At 44.7% G+C, this 21,108-nt stretch overlaps 1 protein-coding gene and 1 long non-coding RNA gene across 4 annotated transcripts; one reads left to right on the plus strand and one right to left on the minus strand.

Moving 5' to 3' along the window:
- The first annotated feature begins 199 nt into the window (after window positions 1-199).
- DDIAS (DNA damage induced apoptosis suppressor) lies at window positions 200-20,044 on the plus strand. Of its 3 annotated transcripts, none has more exons than XM_084842527.1 (5): window positions 200-252; window positions 3,474-3,599; window positions 6,068-6,229; window positions 8,049-8,166; window positions 17,315-20,044. In XM_084842527.1, the coding sequence occupies exons 2-5, from the start codon at window positions 3,490-3,492 to the stop codon at window positions 19,880-19,882; spliced, it is 2,958 nt and encodes a 985-aa protein (XP_084698653.1). In that variant the 5' UTR covers window positions 200-252; window positions 3,474-3,489; the 3' UTR covers window positions 19,883-20,044. The 3 variants fall into 3 exon arrangements, with proteins under 3 accessions (XP_084698653.1, XP_084698654.1, XP_084698655.1); XM_084842528.1 differs by having other exon boundaries at window positions 17,330-20,044; XM_084842529.1 differs by lacking the exon at window positions 3,474-3,599.
- LOC146349356 (uncharacterized) lies at window positions 11,451-14,618 on the minus strand. The gene is made up of 2 exons (XR_014788951.1): window positions 13,697-14,618; window positions 11,451-11,541 (listed from the first exon to the last, which is right to left on the minus strand). It is a non-coding gene; the product is annotated as an uncharacterized LOC146349356 (long non-coding RNA).
- Window positions 20,045-21,108: the final 1,064 nt, after the last annotated feature.

Below are 21,108 nucleotides of genomic sequence, written 5' to 3' on the forward strand. Positions count from 1 at the left end.
AGGGAAGGAGGGGGGCTCGGGTTGAGGCGGGAAAATAAAACGTCCCGGATCTCCGCGGCTTGTGGCGGGGTTCGGGGAGGGGACGCGGCGCCCCGCCCCGCCCCGCCCCGCCCCCTCGAGGAATGGCGCGCGCTGATTGGTACGGGAGAACGAGGCTGGTGTCATCACTTCCTGGTCGATTGAGGGAGGGGCAATATTTGAGGAGAACAGAGAGGAAGGGGCTGGGGGCTGAGTCTGAGGAAGCAGGAACCGGTGAGTCTGGCTGGGCCCTCCTCCTTCTTTCGGTTCGTGGCCCATTTTTCCTTTGGCCCTGTTACTTCTACACCGGGGCTGGACGACTGGTGGCCCTCGAGCTCAGCTCCCCTCCAGTTGTGGTGGACTACAACTCCCAGGATCCCCCAGCCAACATAGGGGACTCTGGGAGTTGTAGTCCTAAAACCTCTGGAGGGCACCAGGCTGGGGGAGGCCGATCCAGATGTTCTTGGACTGCAGCTCCCATCAGCCTTGGCCAGCATAGCCCGTGGTGGGGGGTGATGGGAGTTGTAGTCCAAAACATCTGGAGGGACCGCCTGCTCCATGCACGCCCCTCCCTTCCTTGTCCTGTCAGTGGTATTGGTCTTAGCATGTTCCCTTAGTGCTGTCATCTCAATGTCTGGTGGGACTCCGGTAGACCTGCATGGTAGGTGAGACTTGGACAGGTGCAGATCCCAGACACACACACAGCTATGTGAGGAATGAAACGGGGTAAGGCTTAGGCCAGCCTTTCCCAACTTGGGTCCCTCCAGATGTGTTGGACTACAACTCCCAGAGCTGGCTAGGGAGTTCTGGGAATTGTAGTCTAACACATCTGGCAGGCACCAGGTTGGAGAAAGCTGACTCAGGCAGAAGAAGATGGACTTCCAACAAAATCACTGAAGAGTTTTGTGGTACCTTAAAGACTAACTAATTTATTCTGTCATGTCTCTCTGTTGCAAGTCCTCCATTATTCTGTCTACTCCACCACACTTGCTCTTTAAAACAGCCACATACAAGAGCAAAGAACTCCTCCTTCCCCCAAGAGAACACAACCAAAGCAGCTTGTCAACCTTGTCAGGGGAAAAAGTGTCCTCCCTAATCTAGCCTTTTCCTTTCACCTTTTATTTTTTTTTATTTTTTTATTTTTTTGCATTTATACCCCGCCTTTTTTCCTCTTGCAAGGAACCCAAGGCGGCTTACATCATCCACCTCCTCTCCGTTTTATCCTCACAACATCAACCCTGTGAGGTGGGTTGGGCTGAGAGTCTGTGACTGGCCCAAAGTCACCCAGTGAGCTTCAATGGCCGAGTGGGGACTAGAACCCGGATCTCCCAGCTCCTAGTCCAACACTCTTGCCACTACACCACACTGGCTCTCTTTTAAAAATGTTGTTCCCTCAAAATCTCTCCCAGTCCTTTTTATGTCACTCTTGTGTTGATTAATCCAAAGTTAACTGCCGCACAGTAACAAGCACTGAGGTACATTAGAATTCCTTCACAATGCAAGGTAAATTAGGCTGAGATATGATGACTTCCCCATAAGTACCATATTTAAGTTGCCGTTTGAACCAGGGGTTCTTGTAAAATTAAAATCAGTTTGAGTTCTTCTCATGACCTGAGGCTAATCCCATGGTAATCTTTGCTGCTGGGTTGTCTAGGATTGAAGTGCTTGAACAGCAGTCCTCATTTTAATGTTAATTATTGCAGTATAACGCCTTTGAGGGTAAAATGGGTGCTAACCACTAGATTAGAGGATGGTGTAATCCACTGGCTTCTAATTGTAAGCAAAATGGATGAAGGTGCTTCTGCGGAATTTATGAAGGCTGAAATCCTCCAGACGTTTAATTGTGGTGATGTCTTTTACTTCAGCAAGTGTGCTTTGAAGCTAGAGGACTAGCCACTGCTCCAGCTGTGGAAAAGTGCTGTACTTCACAAAGGCTTGGGTGGCATACTTGTGAGTGTCCTGCTAGTGGTTTCCTGGTAGACAGCTGGTTGGCACCATGCGAACAGAATGCTGGACTGGATGGACCCTTGATCTGATCCTGCATGGCTTTTCTTACGTTCTTATGCGTACAGAAACCAAAAAGACAAAACCAACAAAGAGTTCTGTGCCACCGTAAGGACTAACACATTCATTGGGGTATCTGTTTTTTCAGGGGTCAGAGCCCGCTCCCATCAGATTGCATGAAGTGGCCTTCTAACAAGACTCCGGGTTATTCTTGTTGCAACTGACTAAAACAGCTACGCCTGGGGGTGAGGGGGGGAGGCAAGACACAGGCAAAAGAAATCTTAGCTTACCACAGAGATGATGTTTGGCAAGGAGGATCTCTGGTTCAGGTGCAAAGTGGACATTATTCTTAAGTCTGTCTGACAAATTGGTATAGCACGATTGCTGAAAATTTAGTTTACCCCAAAGAGCAATGAAAATTCTCAAGAAGTATATATTAAGGATAACTGTTGTGTCTTCTGTGTTTTATTACTGCACAGAGACCCTTTCTAACCAAAACTGCTTTTCTTCTGTACTTTTGGCAAGCAGGTGCTAATCTTACATTCTGTTCCAGAAAAGTGGGCCACTAAGGCATTAGCAAATCACGTGGACAAGTAAATACATGGTTCATTTTTTCCATCAATTTTTAAAATGGCAACCAAGAACATACCTTGAAACATTCAGCGCAGTGTTTTCCAAATTTCTGAGCCCTCCTTTTTTTCTTCTTCTAAATTTTTAATTGGAGGCTTTACTCTGGGGGTTGGGGTGGGGGTAAAGAGCGTTAGAATTAATTCTTACTAGTTAATTCCTTTGCCCTCAAAGGACTGTACCACCTATTTGGAAGGAGGCAAGTGCTGAGTGATGACTCGTGCAGGGATGCAACGGGCAGCCGTATCTGGAGTTAGGTAATGCTGTTGCACTGCTGCATTGGGGTGATTGACTGAGCCAGTCACACCTGATGCAGAGACATGGCAAATTGCCTGCTGCCCACTAGAGGCTTCATGATTCATTGCACGTCGAGCAATGAATCATGAAGAGGTGCAAGAGGTTGTTTGAGCTGACAGGACCCTTTAATGGTTTTTGTTTACTTGTTTTTTGGTGGCAGGCCAGGAGTTCTCTTACACTGCACAGTTTGGGAATTATTGCTTTGGAACATGAGAGCTTTTCAAAGTATGTTTTGGGTGTTGATTTCTCAGTCAGTTGAAGAACGCTTCACATCATATGGAAGAGAGGTGTCTGAAGCATGACCACAGTAAAGACCACAATACATGAATGCAGATAGAGGTTTGTAGGCGCATGGTATAACGTATGCTTGGCCAAAGGGGGTGTGCTTACAGTACATTTGTAAAAACTGTCTCTCCTTCAGACCCTATCTTCCATACTGCATTGAGTGTAAAAGTTAAGAAACATTCCCAGTGTAGAATTGTGAGCAGCCTGGTATGTCTAAGAGTGTTTTGGGTGTCTCTTTGCAGCTAACCCTGGGAGCACATGAATGGCAGACGTCTCCTGGCTGCCTCTGTAATTTCTATCCTGAATTCTAGCTTTGTGTATCCCTCGTGTCAAAACTGCTTTTCCAAGCTATTCCTAGATTTCAAGAGGTAAGTTCAGTCCAGAGCACTCCTAAACTTAATATTCAACAATTAGTGGTAGAGTTAAAATTAGGGCTACAACACTGATAATTCTATATATGTTCAAGATGCCGATTATCAATGAATTCAGACAGCGTTATTCTGGAAGAGTTTTGCCGTATTACCAATCATATCTTCCAGCGGGGTAGCCCTGTTAGTCCGTCCTAGCAAAACCAACGAAGAGTGCTGTGACACCTGGAAGACTAACAGATTTATTATTGCACAAACTTTCGTGAACTAGAGTCCACTTCGTGCATCTGATGAAGCGGTGTCAGGGCTGTGCTGTTGGGTAGCCGTCTGTAGGGAGCCAGCGCCTGGGGCCAACCTGTAGCAAGAACCAAAGGGGAAGAAGTGCTGGCCAAATTATGAGGCAGGGTCGAGAAGCAAGGCAGAACTCAGGGTTGAAGTGCTAATCAGAACTGGAGGGCAAACCGGAAAGCAGGTTTGAGGAAGAAGTCAGGACCAAAGAATAGCCAAGAATACAGGAAACACCAGAGCTCAGGAAGACCATGTTGCTTGAAGAATGCTGAACTGGAGCAGGAAGGCCAGCCTGGCTAGGTGGGATTGGGGATCCTGGAGAAATTCGAGATGGACTAAAATGAGCTCAGGTTTCTAAGAATCCGACCTGCAGAATCTGCTGTGGAGTGACCCCCTCAGGCTGCACGGAGTCCGTGGACTTCTGGATGATTTTTTTACTTTCCTGAAATGTATGCATATAAATTCATAGGGAAATACGCAAGTTTCTGCTGAGGAAAAGTTGAATGGAATGGGGGACAATAGGCTAAATATTATGTACTGAGGTAAATTATGTAAATATGTAAAAAAGGCAAATGCTATTTTGGCCTGCATTAATAGAAGTATAGCTTCCAAATCACGTGAAGTCCTAGTTCCCCTCTGCTCAGCACTGGTTAGGCCTCATCTGGAGTACTGTGTCCAGTTCTGGGCACCACACTTTAAGAAGGATGCAGACAAGCTGGAGAGGGTTCAGAGGAGGGCAGTGAAGATGATCAGGGGACTGGAAACAAAGCGCTATCAGGAGAGTCTGAAAGAACTGGGCCTGTTTAGCCTTGAGAAGAGAAGACTCAGGGGAGATATGATAGCGCTCTTCAAGTACTTGAAAGGCTGTCACAGAGAGGAAGGCCCGGATCTCTTCTCAATCATCCCAGAGTGTAGGACACAGAATAATGGGCTCAAGTGACAGGAAGCCAGATTCCGGCTGAACGTCAGGAAAAACGTCCTGGCTGTTCCAGCAATACGACAATGGAACCCATTCCCTAGGAAGGTAGTGCACTCTCTCACACTGGAGGCATTCAAGATGAAACTGGACAGCCATCTGTCAGGGATGCTTTGACTTGGATTCCTGCACTGAGCAGGGGGTTGGACTCGACGGTCTTATAACCCCCTTCCAACACTACTATTCTATGATTCTATGAAATACTTACATAATTATTTGCATATTTTTCTGCATGACAGAAAAAAAAATTTGCATCCATCTGTGGGCGGGCAACGGAACAAAAGGCACCTGACAATCTGCGAAACACAAACAGAGCGGATTTTGCACAGTCCGTACATATGTAGGTGGGATCAGTCCAGGGCTTGAAGGTGCTTCACTGAGAAACTGCCACCTGCACTTCCATAGTTCATCACACGGGGGAGCTGTACACAGATCCAGTAGTTCCTGACACATGGACTTCAGTCCACAGAATCCTGTGCTACAATAACTCTTCCAATGTTAAATGGCCTAATTATTTTCATTTGTTTACCCACTATCGGTAGTGATGTAAGGCTATTATTAATCCCTTTTACGGCGCTTAATTTGAAGAAGGGTATAGCTCTGGTATCCATTTATAACGCCAGTCCTCCGCTTTAGAATTTATAACGAAGGGCACGTACAGAGTGTATAACTGCAACAATTCTCTGCCCTTTTTGCCCCTACAGCTGATACTGAGTGAAAAGATTCCAAATCAGGCAGTGAGTCCATTGTGCAGGATGAAACCACAGCACCTTTCACTAGAGAAATTAAACTACGTCTGTGTTGCAGATGGACACAAGAAAGCTTTTTCCCAAACCATCTCTGAATTAAAAACTGAGCTCAGAATTAAATCCAGACTTCCTGTTTCCAAACCCCACTAAGGTGGATTGCTCTTGCTGTTTCAGATTCTGGTCTCAATTTATTTTCATTTAGTTATTTAGAATATTTGTGGATCGCACCTCCACTCAGTGTCTTTTTATAAGGCAGCAATCCCTAAGCACACTTACAAGGCAGGGAGTAAATCTCATGGGACTTAGTGGAACTTACTTCCAAACAGATATGCATAGTATTGCACTGTAAGATTATCAAGATGACAAATGATTTGCAAAGACTTCTGCTGAGAGACCAATACGTGTTTGCAATAGACGTAAACATTTAGTCACTTTGTCATATTTTTTAAAAACAGGTACAGCTGCCTAAAGTGTGGGTGCTCAGGTGACACAAAAGAAGCAAACTACAGATATCGACTCTCACTGGAAGTGGCTGACATTCAGGATGTGTTTGAAGTGACAGTATTTGGAAGCTGTTTAGATGTTTACTTTGGAGTCACAGCAAAGGGTCTGCAAAGGTAAAGAATGAAACAAAATTGCTTTGCTGAAATGAGTGAGCTGCCTTTCCCAATACAACCCAGTCCGTATGTGATTTAATTATCTCTCTAAAAACAGTTGCAGCACAGTTTGCTGCCTGGATACCAAGCTGGAATATATTAATAGGAGCAATTAAAACTCTACAGCTATAAAATTTGTGGGCTGTCAGCAAGGCTAATGTATTCCAGTGGGAAAGAATGCTGGACATGGATCTGGAAAATCTGGGTTCAAATGCTCTGTTGGAACTTGGATTGACCATCAGAAATAATTATCCCCCAACTCTAGCTTCCATTTGTAAGAAATTGCAGGCATCTTCACTAAAATCTCAGATTTTGGCTGAGAGAATTCAAATACTGCACTGAAAATGTACAAATGAGTAACACTGAAGTAAACTTGAGTTTTCCCCCTGTATAATACTGCCTGTTTAAGCTGTTTTGCAGGATTTGGAAATTCCTTTTGCAGAGAAAGATGAGCAAATGACAGGAAGGTAATAAAGGGTTTTGAGAACATGGCCAGGGGCCATGAGAAAGTGTTGTTCACACACTCTAGCTTCTATGCTCATAATTTACTGCTGGCTTGGTCCACATATCACAACAATGATTAGGGCTAGAAACTTGATTATTTTTTTTTAAAGAAACAAAGATAGATTCTCAAGAGCCATGATCGATACTAACTTAGGCCCCAGTTATAGTGTGAGGTTACATGACTAATGTCTATTGCTGAAACAAAGCAGGTCTGTCCTTGAAAGCTACCTGAATAGGAGGCTGCCCGGGAACCATATACAAGCTGCTCTGCATTCTTTGGAGAAAGAACAGGGTTCAAGAGAAGCAAATAACTAATGAACTGGCTGATGATTAGTTCAAATTGATATGAACTAATCCTGTACTATCCCTTTAAGTCAGATCCCAACACTGCAGTGATGGGAGAAGCAACAACTTGCAGAATTCTCCCTCCTATGCAACTTGTAAAGGCACTCAAAAGGTCTAGATGTGATCATTGCGCAATTTTGATCCATGGTTGCCCCCTGGTGTGTGTGTGTGTGTATTAATTTATTACATGCCCCATCAGCCTAGTTCTTCAGTTCACATGCCTCAAGCCTCTTCCTCAGGTTTCAGTGTATGGAGCTGCCTAGCACAGAATTGGACTATCACTCCATCTCGCCCAGTATTATCTAGTGTAACTTTCTTAGATCTGTTGCCTGAGATCCAGTTTTGGAGATACCAGGGATTGTCCTGGGAACCTGATGCCTTCAAAGACACTCAGAGAAGGATCAACATGTTTGTAAAGCACCTTGTGGCTTTAAAATAGCTGTACAAATAAAAGAACAGGGGTGAGTGTGGAGGGAGTCCATTGTCTTGAATGTTCGTTGCAAGTCGAGACAATCTTAGTTAATCATCTCTTCCTACTATGGTGTCTGGGTTTTATAGGGCTTGAGGGAAACATTCATGTTTGAATAAGATGGATGCTGTGTCTTTCTGATATGTGGAACTCAAATGTGGCTTGCAGTATGACATTTGCAAGCCACACTTTCATCTTGATAATACATGTGCAGAGCGATCTTGTGTGTGTATATACTAAGGAGTATGTTCGATGGGGACCTACTCCCAAATAAGCGTGCAGAGGATTGCAGCCCATAGAATGGAAAGTGCAATGAAAGTACAGTTTGCTCATTTTTCTTCACTACTGGTTCCAGTGTGTAAAGCTGCAGTATTGTTTGACATTCATGCTTGAACCTCATTACAGCTGTCAGGGGCAGAGCAGTGTTCAGTCAGTTAACTTTCAGTACTGCTTTTATTCAAGGTACATTGAAGAACTGAACCAAGAAGCAGGAGAACCAGATGGGGATGCAACTCCTGGTGTGGTATTTCAAGCCGTTGAAACCTGCTTCATTGGGAAGAAATTCATATTTGGAGTAAAGGTAACTTTTTCCCCTTGGCATGTTTCTCTCAGAATACACAACTCAAGGGGGACAAAATAATATCCTTTTGTTGGACCCAGCTTCTGGACATATGTATGCAGGTTTTTGAGATACACAGAGCCCCATCATTGTTGCCAATTTGTCCAGGCAGCTTGGTGGAGTGCTGTGTAACTGGAAAGGCTGTGCAACCTTTATCCAATTGCAAGATCTTTCTTGCCTGTTCTGTGACTCAACCCCTGTTCCAGCCTCATATTTAAGTGATAGCCTGGTAGCCAGAAAAGGAATTCCATGCAGGCAAGTGAATGGGCTGGCAGAGGAGGGGCAGAGTATTCCGTCTTTCCTCTGTTCCCAGCATAAAAACCAAGTGGGCTGCCAGAGGAGAAAGTCCCAGTCCTCTATGTCCAGCATAGAAATGCAGTGGGCTGCTTTAGGAGGAATGGAGCTCTCTGTCCATCCTCTGCCAGCCCCAAAAGGCTAGTAACTCCTCTGACTTATTTACAAGACTGCCTATTCTGACACAATAGCTGCATTTGCACATCACACAAAACCACAGTTTAGTGTGGACATGAAGGAGCTGCCACATGCCTTGGACACGCACTCTCTTCCCTCCTCTTTCTCCTGCATGGCCAGGAGGAGTTTAGAAGCTTAACAATGGTTTGTCGTGCCATCTGTATTGACAAATTCTGGTTAACATTAATTGGTTAATTTCAAACAACCCAACTTCAAAATATACAGTCAGGGCCAGAAATATTGGAACAAGGATAACTGTTTTGGCAGTTGGCATCTGTACACCACCACATTGAAGGTGAAAGGAAACACACCCAGATGGGAGCAAAGTCAGGACTTTCAGCTGAAATTCAAGGGGTTTGACAAAAGTGGGGCACTAACCATTCAGGAAGGACAGCCAGTGGCATACACAGACCCCCATCGTTGGTGGCTCATAAGTAATGGAACAAACCAACATCATTTCAAGCTTAAGGATCACCTTTAATACCTGGAGGAAAATCCTTTGCAGTCAATGACTGCCTGAAGTCTGGAACCCATGGACATGACCAAATGCTGAGTTTCCTCCCTTGAGATGCTTTGCCAGGCCTTTACTGCAGCTGCCTTCAGCTGCTGCTTGTTTGTGGGTCTTTCTGCCTTCAGTCTTGTCTTCAGGAAGTGAAAAGCAGGCTCTATTGGGTTGAGGTCAGGTGACTGACTTGGCCATTGAAGAACATCCCATTTCTTTGCCTTGAGAAACTCTTGGGGAGCTTTTGCTGTGTGTTTTGGGTCATTATCCATCTGCAATATGAAGAGGCGTCCTATCATTTTGGCAGCATTCAGCTGAATCTGAGCAGAAAGTACAGCCCTATTACACTTTGTTGCAGAACCCAGAGTCAGAGAGACCACGGAGTGAAGGAAAAAGAGATTCTTTATTTAACGCGCGGGCTTAAGGCTGGAATCATTTCCAAAGAGCCAGAAGCCCCGATTTACATTAGCACATTGGTTTTATAGACATTGTGACACATATGAAACGGCTCCTCCTCCCCCTCCCGCATGGGGTTGCAATCCTCAACATTTCTTCTCTTAGCACTATTGTTTATAATACAAGAACTGGGTTATAGGGTAGCCATGATAAGGAGAGAACAGAAGAGAACAGCAGAGAACAAGATATACAATTGTATGACCTTTGACAAGATAAGGAATTCCTGTGTCTCGTCAGCTTACAACAATATATTTAAGGGAGAAAGAACTCAGCAAGAACATGAAGCATGAGACTGCATGAGGCTACTTAGTCTGATCCCCGATATGGCTGCTACATTCCCCCCTTAAATGCATAATTTCATTACAATTATAGCATTTTTGATAACCATACAAAGCTTTTTGTGACATACATATTACTTAGCCTTTTGTTGGGCTATTAGAGCGTAGAGGGCAGCAGTTTTACTAGCTGAGACATAAAACAGATTGGTTAAACAGCGCATAAGACAAGGAACGCAGAGACATAACAGTATCTTTATGAACAACACTGGTAGAATTAGGATGAACAATGCTTTTAAGCCAGCTAAGATCTGGAAGCCAAGGGGTTAACTAATTTAGCTAATTGTTTTGTCTTATTGTTTTGTTAGCTACTATATTGTGCAGCTTGTTGATCTGTTCATCTACAGCATTGCCATTATCAGTTAAGTTAAAACAACAGAGCTTTTGGTGGGTCTCACAACTTAAATGATGAAGAAGGAAGAGGTAATCTATACCAGCTCTATTTTCTAGAACTGCACCTCTTAGATCACGCAACTCTTTATTTAACAATGACAATGCTCGTGAGGTGGCATTTATGCTTTTGGCTAAGCTGCAAGCTATCTCCAGACTATTAGCCAAGGCTAAACCTGGAACCCTAACTAGTGACATTGCTAAGGCCAATTTTTCTGAGTCAGAATATAACTGCACATGACTATTACAATTTTTAGTTAGTTGGAGTGCTCGAGGCTGCCGTTGACGGATTTTCTCGGGCTACAGGGGAAGAATTGGCACCAGTTCAATTGGCGGCTGAGGCAACATGGGTGGTTATTAGACAAGTTGGCAGGAATGAATGACCAAGTGCGGGAACTACATGTTTAAAACTATGAGGCAAAAGTATGTGGGCATCCTTAAAAGATATGTTTTGAATTTTATTACAGTGGAAGGGGGCCAGGGATAGCTTTATATTTTCTGGAAAATTTTTTGACAATTAAGCATTCGTGCAGACGCAGCATTTGTTTCAGCAACGATGGGGGTGCATAGAGTGAACTCTGTAGGGGGTAGGATCTTTGCAACCACGCCCCAATTAGCATTTTGGGAATAAGTTAAACTTACACCATAAACTCTTAACATGGTATCTTTTTGAATTTTCCCAGGATGTCTACAGACAGGTATTAGGCAAGAGCTAATAAGCCTGTTTGCAGGTATACCTCTTGGCAAACAAAAATGTTTTACTCTCGTGATGTTAGCCAGGTGAAGCCAGTAATTATCAGCAAATCACTGGGACAAACTTTTCCTTTCAGGGGCTGGCCCCCCTTTTTGCACCTTATTAAGGAGACACAACGCAACACTACTAACACTACAACACGCATGTTTGATCTTCTTTGGGATCTGACCGTACGCTGGGCAGCTATTCACCTGGCAAGCTGCAGTAGGGTCTAGTCCCCTTCTTCAATTCTCCAGTTGCAGGTCTGACCGTACGCATGGGGACAGTCTCCCGGTGTGTCCACAGTAAGGTCTAGCCTGAGTCTTCTTACTGCTTTTTCAGAATGATTTTTAAAGGATTTTCAGGATTTCTGTTTACAGTCTACTCTCCCCCTCTCGCTCCCTTGACTGTCCAGTGTATCCAGGGTTTAACTCCAGCTGCTTTCATAGCTGTGGGGGTGGAAAGTATGACAGTTTTCAGTCTTTTCTATCTGGGAGTCAAAGGGTTATTTTTCCCTCTTTAACTCATACTTTAACTTTTGGTTGGAAAGGATGAGCTTCTGTGATGGGAATGGCTTATTTTTTTAAGACAAAGCGACGCTGGGCTTGAAGAACTTTGCTCAGTGTTTGAACTTCTTGTTTAAGGCTAACGTTTGCTTGCTTTTGATGCTGCTCCGGTGTCAATTATGAAGTCAATGTCACGGCCCCTCACAGTTAATGTCACGGCCCCTCTCAAGCTGTCTCCCTCTTCGCCCATTCTGGCCCCTTTGGTTTTCTCCTTTGTGTATTTGATTTATTTTATTTGGGCATTCATGCCACTAATGTCTATCTTGTCTACACTGGGCACACTGGTTCTTTTTTAAGAATCTTCTGCCTCTGCCGGGTCTTCTTCTTTTTTCTTTCGTCCACGTCTTCTTGGGCCTCTGGGTTGAGGGGGTTATACTGGCGATAGGCATTTGAAAGACGCTCCAAGTACGCTCTGGGGCCTCGGTGGCACCTTGCAGCACTTTAGACACTTTGGTCATATTAACTGACTTCTTCATACCTGCTTTCATGGCTTTTAACAGCAGGGTTTGATACTGGGTGAGGCGCTCTAGCCCCACTTGTGTTTTGGGATTCCAGCGAGGGGGGGATTTACTTACAAGGAGACTTTATTGGGTAACTTACAGCACACAGGCGTACTTAATGGTTGGATCAGACAGCTTCTCTGAACCACGAGCTATTGGGCTAAATGGGTTTTTATACCATACATGTTACCCATGAGGCAGCACAACACTAGCAAGCATTTTCAGCATAGGCTAGAAGTGTTTGGTTCTCAGGCACAGCTTCCTGTAAACAACTTCGCTTCCCAAAGTGCTTGATAACACTTTTATTTATTAGTATGGGAAGACAAATTTTTTCTCTTTCTTTTGCTTTCTTTTTCTTTGCTGATCTGCCTGTATTGCAGATCATGTTTCAACTTTTAACATAAAACTTTCTGCTCCATGCACTAGCCTTGTCTCTTTATTTGTCTTTTTTAAGTTAAACTCACTTACTTAAACCTTTCTGCCTTACACTAGTCTCAACGACACACATTTGGGATAGGCTCTTCTCCTTCTAGTTACATTTTCTTCATTTTAAAGAACTATTACATTATTGTGGCTACTTTACCCCAGGTAATAAGCTCCAGGCACAATCAGCTGCTTTTAATTTACCCTGGGGGCAACTATGGCCACGCTTCTTTTCTACAAATGTTTTTTCTTTGCCTCTTGCCTTTTCTTTCTTCTTTTTTTTTTTTCTCTCTATCTGCTACTTTCTCTATTCCTTTTTTTTTTTTACTTGCTTTTGTCTTTTCTCCTTGTCATCCATTGGGAACCACACTTAGTATCATTTGGAGTTGCAACTAACACTAATCTGCAGATATCACATATATTTTATGATATTTAAGAAATCATAAAATATACACAACAAACTTTTTCTGCAATTTAACACAATGAATGGAAAACACCTTTTGCATGGTAAGGCATGATGGAGCAGATCCAGCAATCATACTGCTCTTCTGGCTGAAAGCTCAGGGCCCATTAAAATCAAGGGACGGGCATACCCACACACGCAAAGAGTTCTAGGTCACCATTTTTGCATCGGCAACTCTATGCTGCATGAGTTCTGGCAGAAGGAAATCTAAAAGTTATAGATCAAACTCAGCCTGCTGTACGCTGAGCTGACTACAAACACAGACACATGGTCCACAGCGATGAGAGTTCAAGTTTATCAAAAGCTTCACAGCACTGTCCATGGCAAGTCTTTGACAATTTAAAATTTTAGTTCATGTGCAGAGTGTCTCTAAAAAGCCCAGATGATGATGGAGGCAAACAGAGAAGGCTCTGGGCAATGAAGATGCGAGGTTTCCAGCAAAGGCTCTCCACTTTTGCATCAGTTTAAAAAGGGAAAGTGTGGCCCTACACCCCTTCTGACAGACAAGGGCCTTTAACTTTTTAGCAAGGCCTCTGTCTAAACAGAGCGGCACAGCTCAGCTCTCTAGCCGTGACGCTTTAACTTGGGCAACTCCTCTGTAAATTTTATTTTACTTCTGTCAGGTTCTCTCACAGACATTTTAAAAACTTACTCTTTTTTTTTTTCTCTTCTAACCTGGTACACGAAAGCACTGAAACACTGAGTGCCAAAACTCAGGACGCTGGGGAGTGATGGGCATCGCCTTATACTTGCATTTTTCAAGCAGCCATTAATCTTCAGGGAGACGGTGGGGTGATTTGCAGGACTTCAAAGGCAAGCTTCTCAGTTTGTTTGTAAATCCCAAGCTTAAAACAGGACATGATGAGGTACAGGGCAGCTAAATCTTTGCTTTGGCACGGGCAACAAATAACTAGGGTCAGCTTTCTTCGCTGGGGTCTCAAACAGGAAAACAGTCTTAATTTAAAGTTGTCACATCACTGACAGCGTCAGCCAGCCAGCTACACAGATCTCATTGTTTTTTAAGACAGTTGCTCCAATATCTTCTTTTCTTCTCAATCAGGTTGGGTCTCCCAGCTTACACAGTTTATTGCAGCTTTCAGGAGCACGGTAGTAGCGTGATTTTGGCTTGGTTTCTCGGTCTCTTCAGCACACACACTTAGGCAGTGTAACACTGGACACTTAAATCAGTGAGATTTCTTCATTGCAGGGAATCCCACGGCAAAAGCTTAATGGTTACGCTCTTCAGAAATCATATAGCCGATGGTCAGTAGCTACAGGCTCTATGCAATTCTAACACAGTTCAAAGCTAAACACGGTTACCTTGGCAGAGATCTTCAACGTGGTCTTTCCACTTCATTCTGCTTTGGGCCAGTCTTATGGCACACTTTTCACTCGAAGAGGGGTCTAGCCTGTGCTCTGGGGGCTGATTCTTCACCTTTATTTTCTATTTTGCCTTCATCTTCTGGGTCTTCATTTTCAGTTTCCATTTCTTAGGGATTTTATCTCAATTAGGCGAGGTGATGATGTTGCACAACTCAGAACGTTGTGGGCAATTTTCCTGCCCCCCCTCTCTCGGCGCGCTAGGCTAACAGCTACTTCTTCGGCCTTACACTCCCACGCTCCCACGCTTTGTTAAAAGCCAGACTGTCCTGCAACATTTTTCTAATTAACAGCCTCAGATCTTGTTCTTTTTTTCCTCTCAGCTCGACCTTGAGCTTTTTGCTGTTTTCTCTTTCTATTCTGAATCTTTTTAAAAAAACCTTTTTCCTTCTTTGTTTGACATACATCTCAAGGGGGTGCAGGGTTTGCTTCCCCCACCACCCATAGCCTCCCTCCTAAATTGAAGACAGACACAATTAGGGAATGGGAATTAGTCAGTGAGTAAGGGGTCTCACTGGCCGACACAAGAGGATTTTTCACACCACGCACTTTGCTACTGGCCTGGGCACCCGGACGGTCAACGGTATGCTTCAGAAACTGCAGTAGCCACTCACACAATCATCAATCTCTCCACTACATCCATATGTCCCTGCCACCCACTTTTCCCACTTTTTACCAGAGCGGAAAGCGGCTTCCCCAGCTTCCTCAGCTTCCTACTGAGTACTGGCGTGCTGGGTACTGGCGCCCACTCGGGGGTGTGATCAGGCCCCCCTTCTACCTGCAAGGAGCAGGTTCTTTTGTATACGTATACCACCAACACTGACCTTCTTCATAAGGCGGGGCCCTCTTTTTTTCTGCCCAGTGGCCTTTCTCCCTAAAGGCGGGGCCCTCTTTTTCCCATATACTTGCCTTTCTCCTGAAGGCTTCCAATGTGGGTTTCAACTCAATTGCAGCTGCGATACAGGCAGGGCTCAAGTTCCTTCCTCCGCTTCTCAAGGTTCTCTTGCCGCTCGCTGCCGTTTGGGCGATCCCGGTGCAGGCTTTCTCCCATTCACTTGACAAAAAGGTCGGTGGCGCCAAGAAAGGGAGGCATGCGCCGAGCTCGTCTTCCCAGTGCGGCAATCAAGAGCAGGCAACTGCCACCTGTCTGGCTCAGAGCCTGCCACATCCGAGTCACGGCACCATTTATGTTGCAGAACCCAGAGTCAGAGAGACCACGGAGTGAAGGAAAAAGAGATTCTTAAGGCTGGAATCATTTCCAAAGAGCCAGAAGCCCCGATTTACATTAGCACATTGGTTTTATAGACATTGTGACACATATGAAACGGCTCCTCCTCCCCCTCCCGCATGGGGTTGCAATCCTCAACATTTCTTCTCTTAGCACTATTGTTTATAATACAAGAACTGGGTTATAGGGTAGCCATGATAAGGAGAGAACAGAAGAGAACAGCAGAGAACAAGATATACAATTGTATGACCTTTGACAAGATAAGGAATTCCTGTGTCTCGTCAGCTTACAACAATATATTTAAGGGAGAAAGAGCTCAGCAAGAACGTGAAGCATGAGACTGCATGAGGCTACTTAGTCTGACCCCCGATATGGCTGCTACAACTTCAGAATTCATCGTGCTGCTTGTATCAGCAGTCAGGTCATCAATAAACACCAGTGACCCGGTTCCATTGGCAGCCATACATGCCCATGCCATAACACTGCCTCCACCATGTTTGACAGATGATGTGGTATGCTTTGGATCATGAGCTGCTCCTTTCCTTCTCCATACTTTTCTCTTCCCATCATTCTGGTACAAGTTAATCTTGGTTTCATTAGTCCAAAGAATCTTATTCCAGAACTGGGCAGGCTTTTTTAGGTGTTTGCTGGCAAAGGCTAATCTGGTCTGTCTGTTCTTGAGCGTTACCAGTGGTTTGCACCTTGTTGTGAAGCCTATGTATTTACATTCATAAAGCAGTCTCTTGACCGTAGATGTTGACATTGACATGCCTACCTCCACAAGAGCGTTCTTGACCTGGCTAGATGTTGTGAAAGGGTTCCTCTTCACCATGAGCAGAATTCCGCGGTCATCCACTTTAGTTGTCTTCCGTGGTCTTCCAGGCCTTTTGCTGTTGCTGAGCTTGCCAGTTCATTCCTTCTTTTTCAGGATGTTCCAAACTGTTGTGTTGGCCACTCCCACTGTTTTTGCTATCTCTCTGATGGGTTTATTTTGTTTCCTCGGCCTAATGACGGCCTCCTTCACCCGCATGGACACCTCTTTGGATCTCTTGTTGAGAGTTCCGGTGAACAGCTACCAAATGCAAATGTAACACTCAGAACCACCTCCAGGCCTTTTATCTGCTTGATTGGTCATGGGGTACCCAGGAAACAGGCCACACCTGGCCATGCAGCTGCTTGTCGGCCATTCGTTCCATTACTTATGAGTCACCAACGATGTGTAATCGAGGTGTATCGAGGTGTATGCCACTGGCTGTCCTTCCTAAATGGTTAGTGCCCCACTTTTGTCAAACCCCTTGAATTACAACTGAAAGTCCTGACTTCACTCCCATCTGGGTGTGTTTCCTTTCAACTTCAATGTAGTGGTGTACAGAGGCCAACTGCCAAAACAGTTATCCTTGTTCCAATATTTCTGGCCCTGACTGTAGTTAATGAAACTGGCTTGCTTAAAGTAACCATATTCAAAATTAATCACAGTTTTGAGTCTGGAGAATATGGCATGCTGTGCTTAATCAAAAATGAAAGCTTCCAAACTTCTCCTGGCTGTGTGGGCGGAGGAGAGGGCAAGGGGCAGAACTCAAGCCCAAGGCTCGCAGTAAAGCTTGGGTAAAACTCTTATGATCTTGGGGCACAGAGTAGAAATAACTTGCTGATAGAACACAGATGGTTTTCTTGCAGGATTCTGACAAGCCAGATGGTGCCAGCTCCTTGCAAAATGACTGCCGAATTGATAGGCACTCCAAAGCTCTCACGGCCTGTCAAATGCTTATACCGAACCCGGAGCTTCTGGGCTGCACTGTAATCCAGTTCCTCCAGCAGCACCAATCTTCTCGTTTCAAGCACAGCCCCGGGAGTGTCTGGCCTCCTAATCTCTTCACGGCTTTCGATCGACTGAGTACTGAGCTCAGTAGCTTGTATGGCTCTGGTATGGTTCCACCAAGTCCTGTAGATGATCTCTCAAGTCTGTGGCCTCAGTCATTTGAGCTGACTTCCTCCTCAGTTCCTTCAGGAACAACAGCAGATCCTCTAGATCTAAATTCAAGCAAAACTGCCTATGATAAGCAAAAAGGGGACGATACTCCTTTTTTGTTGCATAGTCAATCTGACTTAATCCCCTGGGACCTTAACCTGACAGTGAATAAAAGAAATGAACGGGAAGATAAGAAACGTCACTTGTATACTACTCAGTGGGACCATGTCACTGCAAAGAATGAACCAGAAAGCTATTCCTCCTTAGGAAAAAAAGACTGTAAATTACAAAGCCCCTTAGAATTAGAAGAGAAAGACTCTTCTAGCCAAATTAGCATCCAGCATAACTATAGGCTAGAAAAATCATGGAACCCTTCGCCTCACCAGAGACCCGATGGTTCTCCTTGTCCCCTTTCTTCATCTTCCAGTCACGCTAGAGCAGGTATAAACTCTCTTTGGGGTGAGCTGCCATCATCTGAAAGTTTAAATGAATTCATTGCCAAAATTGAAAATGATGAAGCCATGGTGTGGCCAGTGAAGACTAATGCTTGGGAGCATTTCCCCAGTAATGGGGTTGATGAATTCTATGGAGATTTTGACCAGTTTTTTCCCAAGCCAGGCATTTTCAATGCCAATTTCAAGACTGGGCAGCCAGATGAGAAGTTGCAGAAGCTAGCTGAGAGGGTGGAAATGTGCAAAACAGATATTCTCCCGTGTCACCCACTTAACTTGTATTCATCCATCAGTAACAAAGAATCTCACCAGGAAGGCTTTTATAGCTCTTTATCCACTGAAGGAAAAGAAAAAGAGGGGGACGTTTCCAGCCAGCATCCAATCGACTTGCCTTGGTCCTCTCCAGCTGGAGTAAAACCTCATCCAAAGGAAAGTGATCAATCAGCCAAGGATGGAGTTGACCAAGATGGCAGTAATACCAAGAACCTCAATTCCTGCTCCTCTTTAAATCCTACAAGTAACTGCCTCGAAAACCCTTGTGTAAATACCAGGAAGACAACTGCCCACTTAAACTGTAAAGGTAATGATAATTTAGCCAGCTGGAGAAATAAGGCAAGTTCTTGCTCTCAGCTAAGCCAAACTACTGATTTCAAAGACATCCAAGAACAGGGGTTCTCCTCAACAATCTCTGAAAAGTCAGATGAAGTTGAACAAGAGAGGGAACTGATCCCAGAGGTGCAAAAATATAATTTTAGAGTGAGTGATGTCAGCAGTTTGCTACAGGGCTATTCTGATTGTCCCCAGGGTAGTTACAATGCTTCAGCAGATCTCTTTGATGTTGGTGCCAGAGGAGCAGAAGCCACTCTAGGAATGTTAAACTCGTCCCAAGCATTGTCAGCACAGGAGGGCGCACTGACCCCGAAGTGTGTAACATATGAATGCATACCAAGCAAGCTAGATGCTAGCTGGAATACTTCTCAGTATGGATTATCTTTATGCAACTTGTTCACTACTTCTGACCGGAAAACAAGCGCTCAGGTTGCCGGTTCAATATCTGAGATGGAGCGCAGCCTTGCAGGTACCCTGGACTTCATACCAAATTCCCAGTCCACTCCCCTTGCCAGACCTTGTCAACAAGTAAGGCTCCCTAGGGGGGAAGAATCCATTCTTAGTGAATTGCCACTGAATAAATTGCCTTGGATCAATGCCAAATGTAAAAGGCTTGGACCTTGCTTGAAAAGCCCTTTAGCAAAACGGCTTGTCAGCAGGTTCCTGCAATCCAGAAGGTCGAGCAGTGCAAACGCTGCTACCACCGATGCATCTGATCCTCACCAGTTGTTTATCAACGGTAGCCCAGCCCTGGGGCTTTCTGAAAATGATGGTGAAGAATGGATTCCTCCTTCAGAGAAAAAATGGATACAGCCACCTGAAAAAATATTGAGGAGGAGGAGCTTGGTGAGGAACAGCCCTGACTTCCAAAGCACGGAGAAGCCTTCTCCTTCTGAAAACAAATTAAGGTGTGGGATTCCAAAGAGTTCCATCAGGCCACTAAAGGTAAAATTCACTCCAAAAAGGTGGCAGCTGAGAGAGGCTAGAATTGGGAACCAGGCCGTTCAAGAAAATGCTGCTAATCCGAGACGGCGAATGAATGAATGTGCTGGTTTCTGTGCCTCTGCAGACAGCAACAGGTTGAATCTGTCTTCCACGCCTTGCCCCATGCCTGATGCTTCAAATTGGTCTCCAGAACTGTTTTCAGATAGTTGCCAACTCCCCAGCAAAGAGGCCATATTATCCAATCCACCCACTTGAATTTCAATAAGTATTTTTTTTCTGAAGTGACTATGGATGGGAAAGAGCTAAAAAAAAAAGTTCTAAAAAAGAAGTATGAATACATATTGTTTGTATTCCTCTTGGCACTTTTAAACAATGAATTATGTCTACTTGATTGAGCATTAAATGACTATTTTCTGGAAAAAGAAACTGTTGCCTCCATTTGTGGGCATTTTATTAATAACCCTAATCTGTTGCCCTATATGCTCATTACTCATAGAACTAGGCTGCATAGACACTGCCCCATTCACAAGCAAGCATATGCTAAGCAAACTTCACTCTGGGGCCAAACGCCACTCTCTGCTAGCCTATATTTTATAGCGATGTCAGAGAATTTCTCCACGAATCTCGGGGAGGCCGAATGCCAGCGCATTCGGCCCCCCGAAATTGGTGGAGAAACGGTCTGCCCCCCCCCCCCCCCCCCGGGACGGGACTTAACTTCTGTGAATGTCCCTGGCGGCGGCAGCTCCAGCGGCAGTTCAGCGGCGGCGGTGGCCGGTCTTCTGACCGGCCGCCGCAATTTCCAAGTTTAAAAAAAAAAAGTGATAGGCTATGTAGATTTACGTAGCCTATCACGGCTAGATTTTTTAAAAAACACCGTGATAGGCTATGTAAATGTTTACGTAGCCTATCACGGCTGAGTGGAAAAAAACAACAACAACCGCGTATACGCAAATGGCGGCGCCCATGGGCGCCACCATTTGCATTCCTTATTTTGGCACGTGTAGTCTACGTAAACATTTACGTAGACTACGGCGAAAATAAGGGGAATGCAAATAGCCTCTTTAAATCCTACAAGTAACTGCCTCGAAAACCCTTGTGTAAATACCAGGAAGACAACTGCCCACTTAAACTGTAAAGGTAATGATAATTTAGCCAGCTGGAGAAATAAGGCAAGTTCTTGCTCTCAGCTAAGCCAAACTACTGATTTCAAAGACATCCAAGAACAGGGGTTCTCCTCAACAATCTCTGAAAAGTCAGATGAAGTTGAACAAGAGAGGGAACTGATCCCAGAGGTGCAAAAATATAATTTTAGAGTGAGTGATGTCAGCAGTTTGCTACAGGGCTATTCTGATTGTCCCCAGGGTAGTTACAATGCTTCAGCAGATCTCTTTGATGTTGGTGCCAGAGGAGCAGAAGCCACTCTAGGAATGTTAAACTCGTCCCAAGCATTGTCAGCACAGGAAGGTGCACTGACCCCAAAG

This window comes from Heloderma suspectum, chromosome 3 (assembly GCF_057233095.1).
Source record: "Heloderma suspectum isolate Gila_16-S chromosome 3, 16-S_ref, whole genome shotgun sequence".
Taxonomy (NCBI): domain Eukaryota; kingdom Metazoa; phylum Chordata; class Lepidosauria; order Squamata; family Helodermatidae; genus Heloderma; species Heloderma suspectum.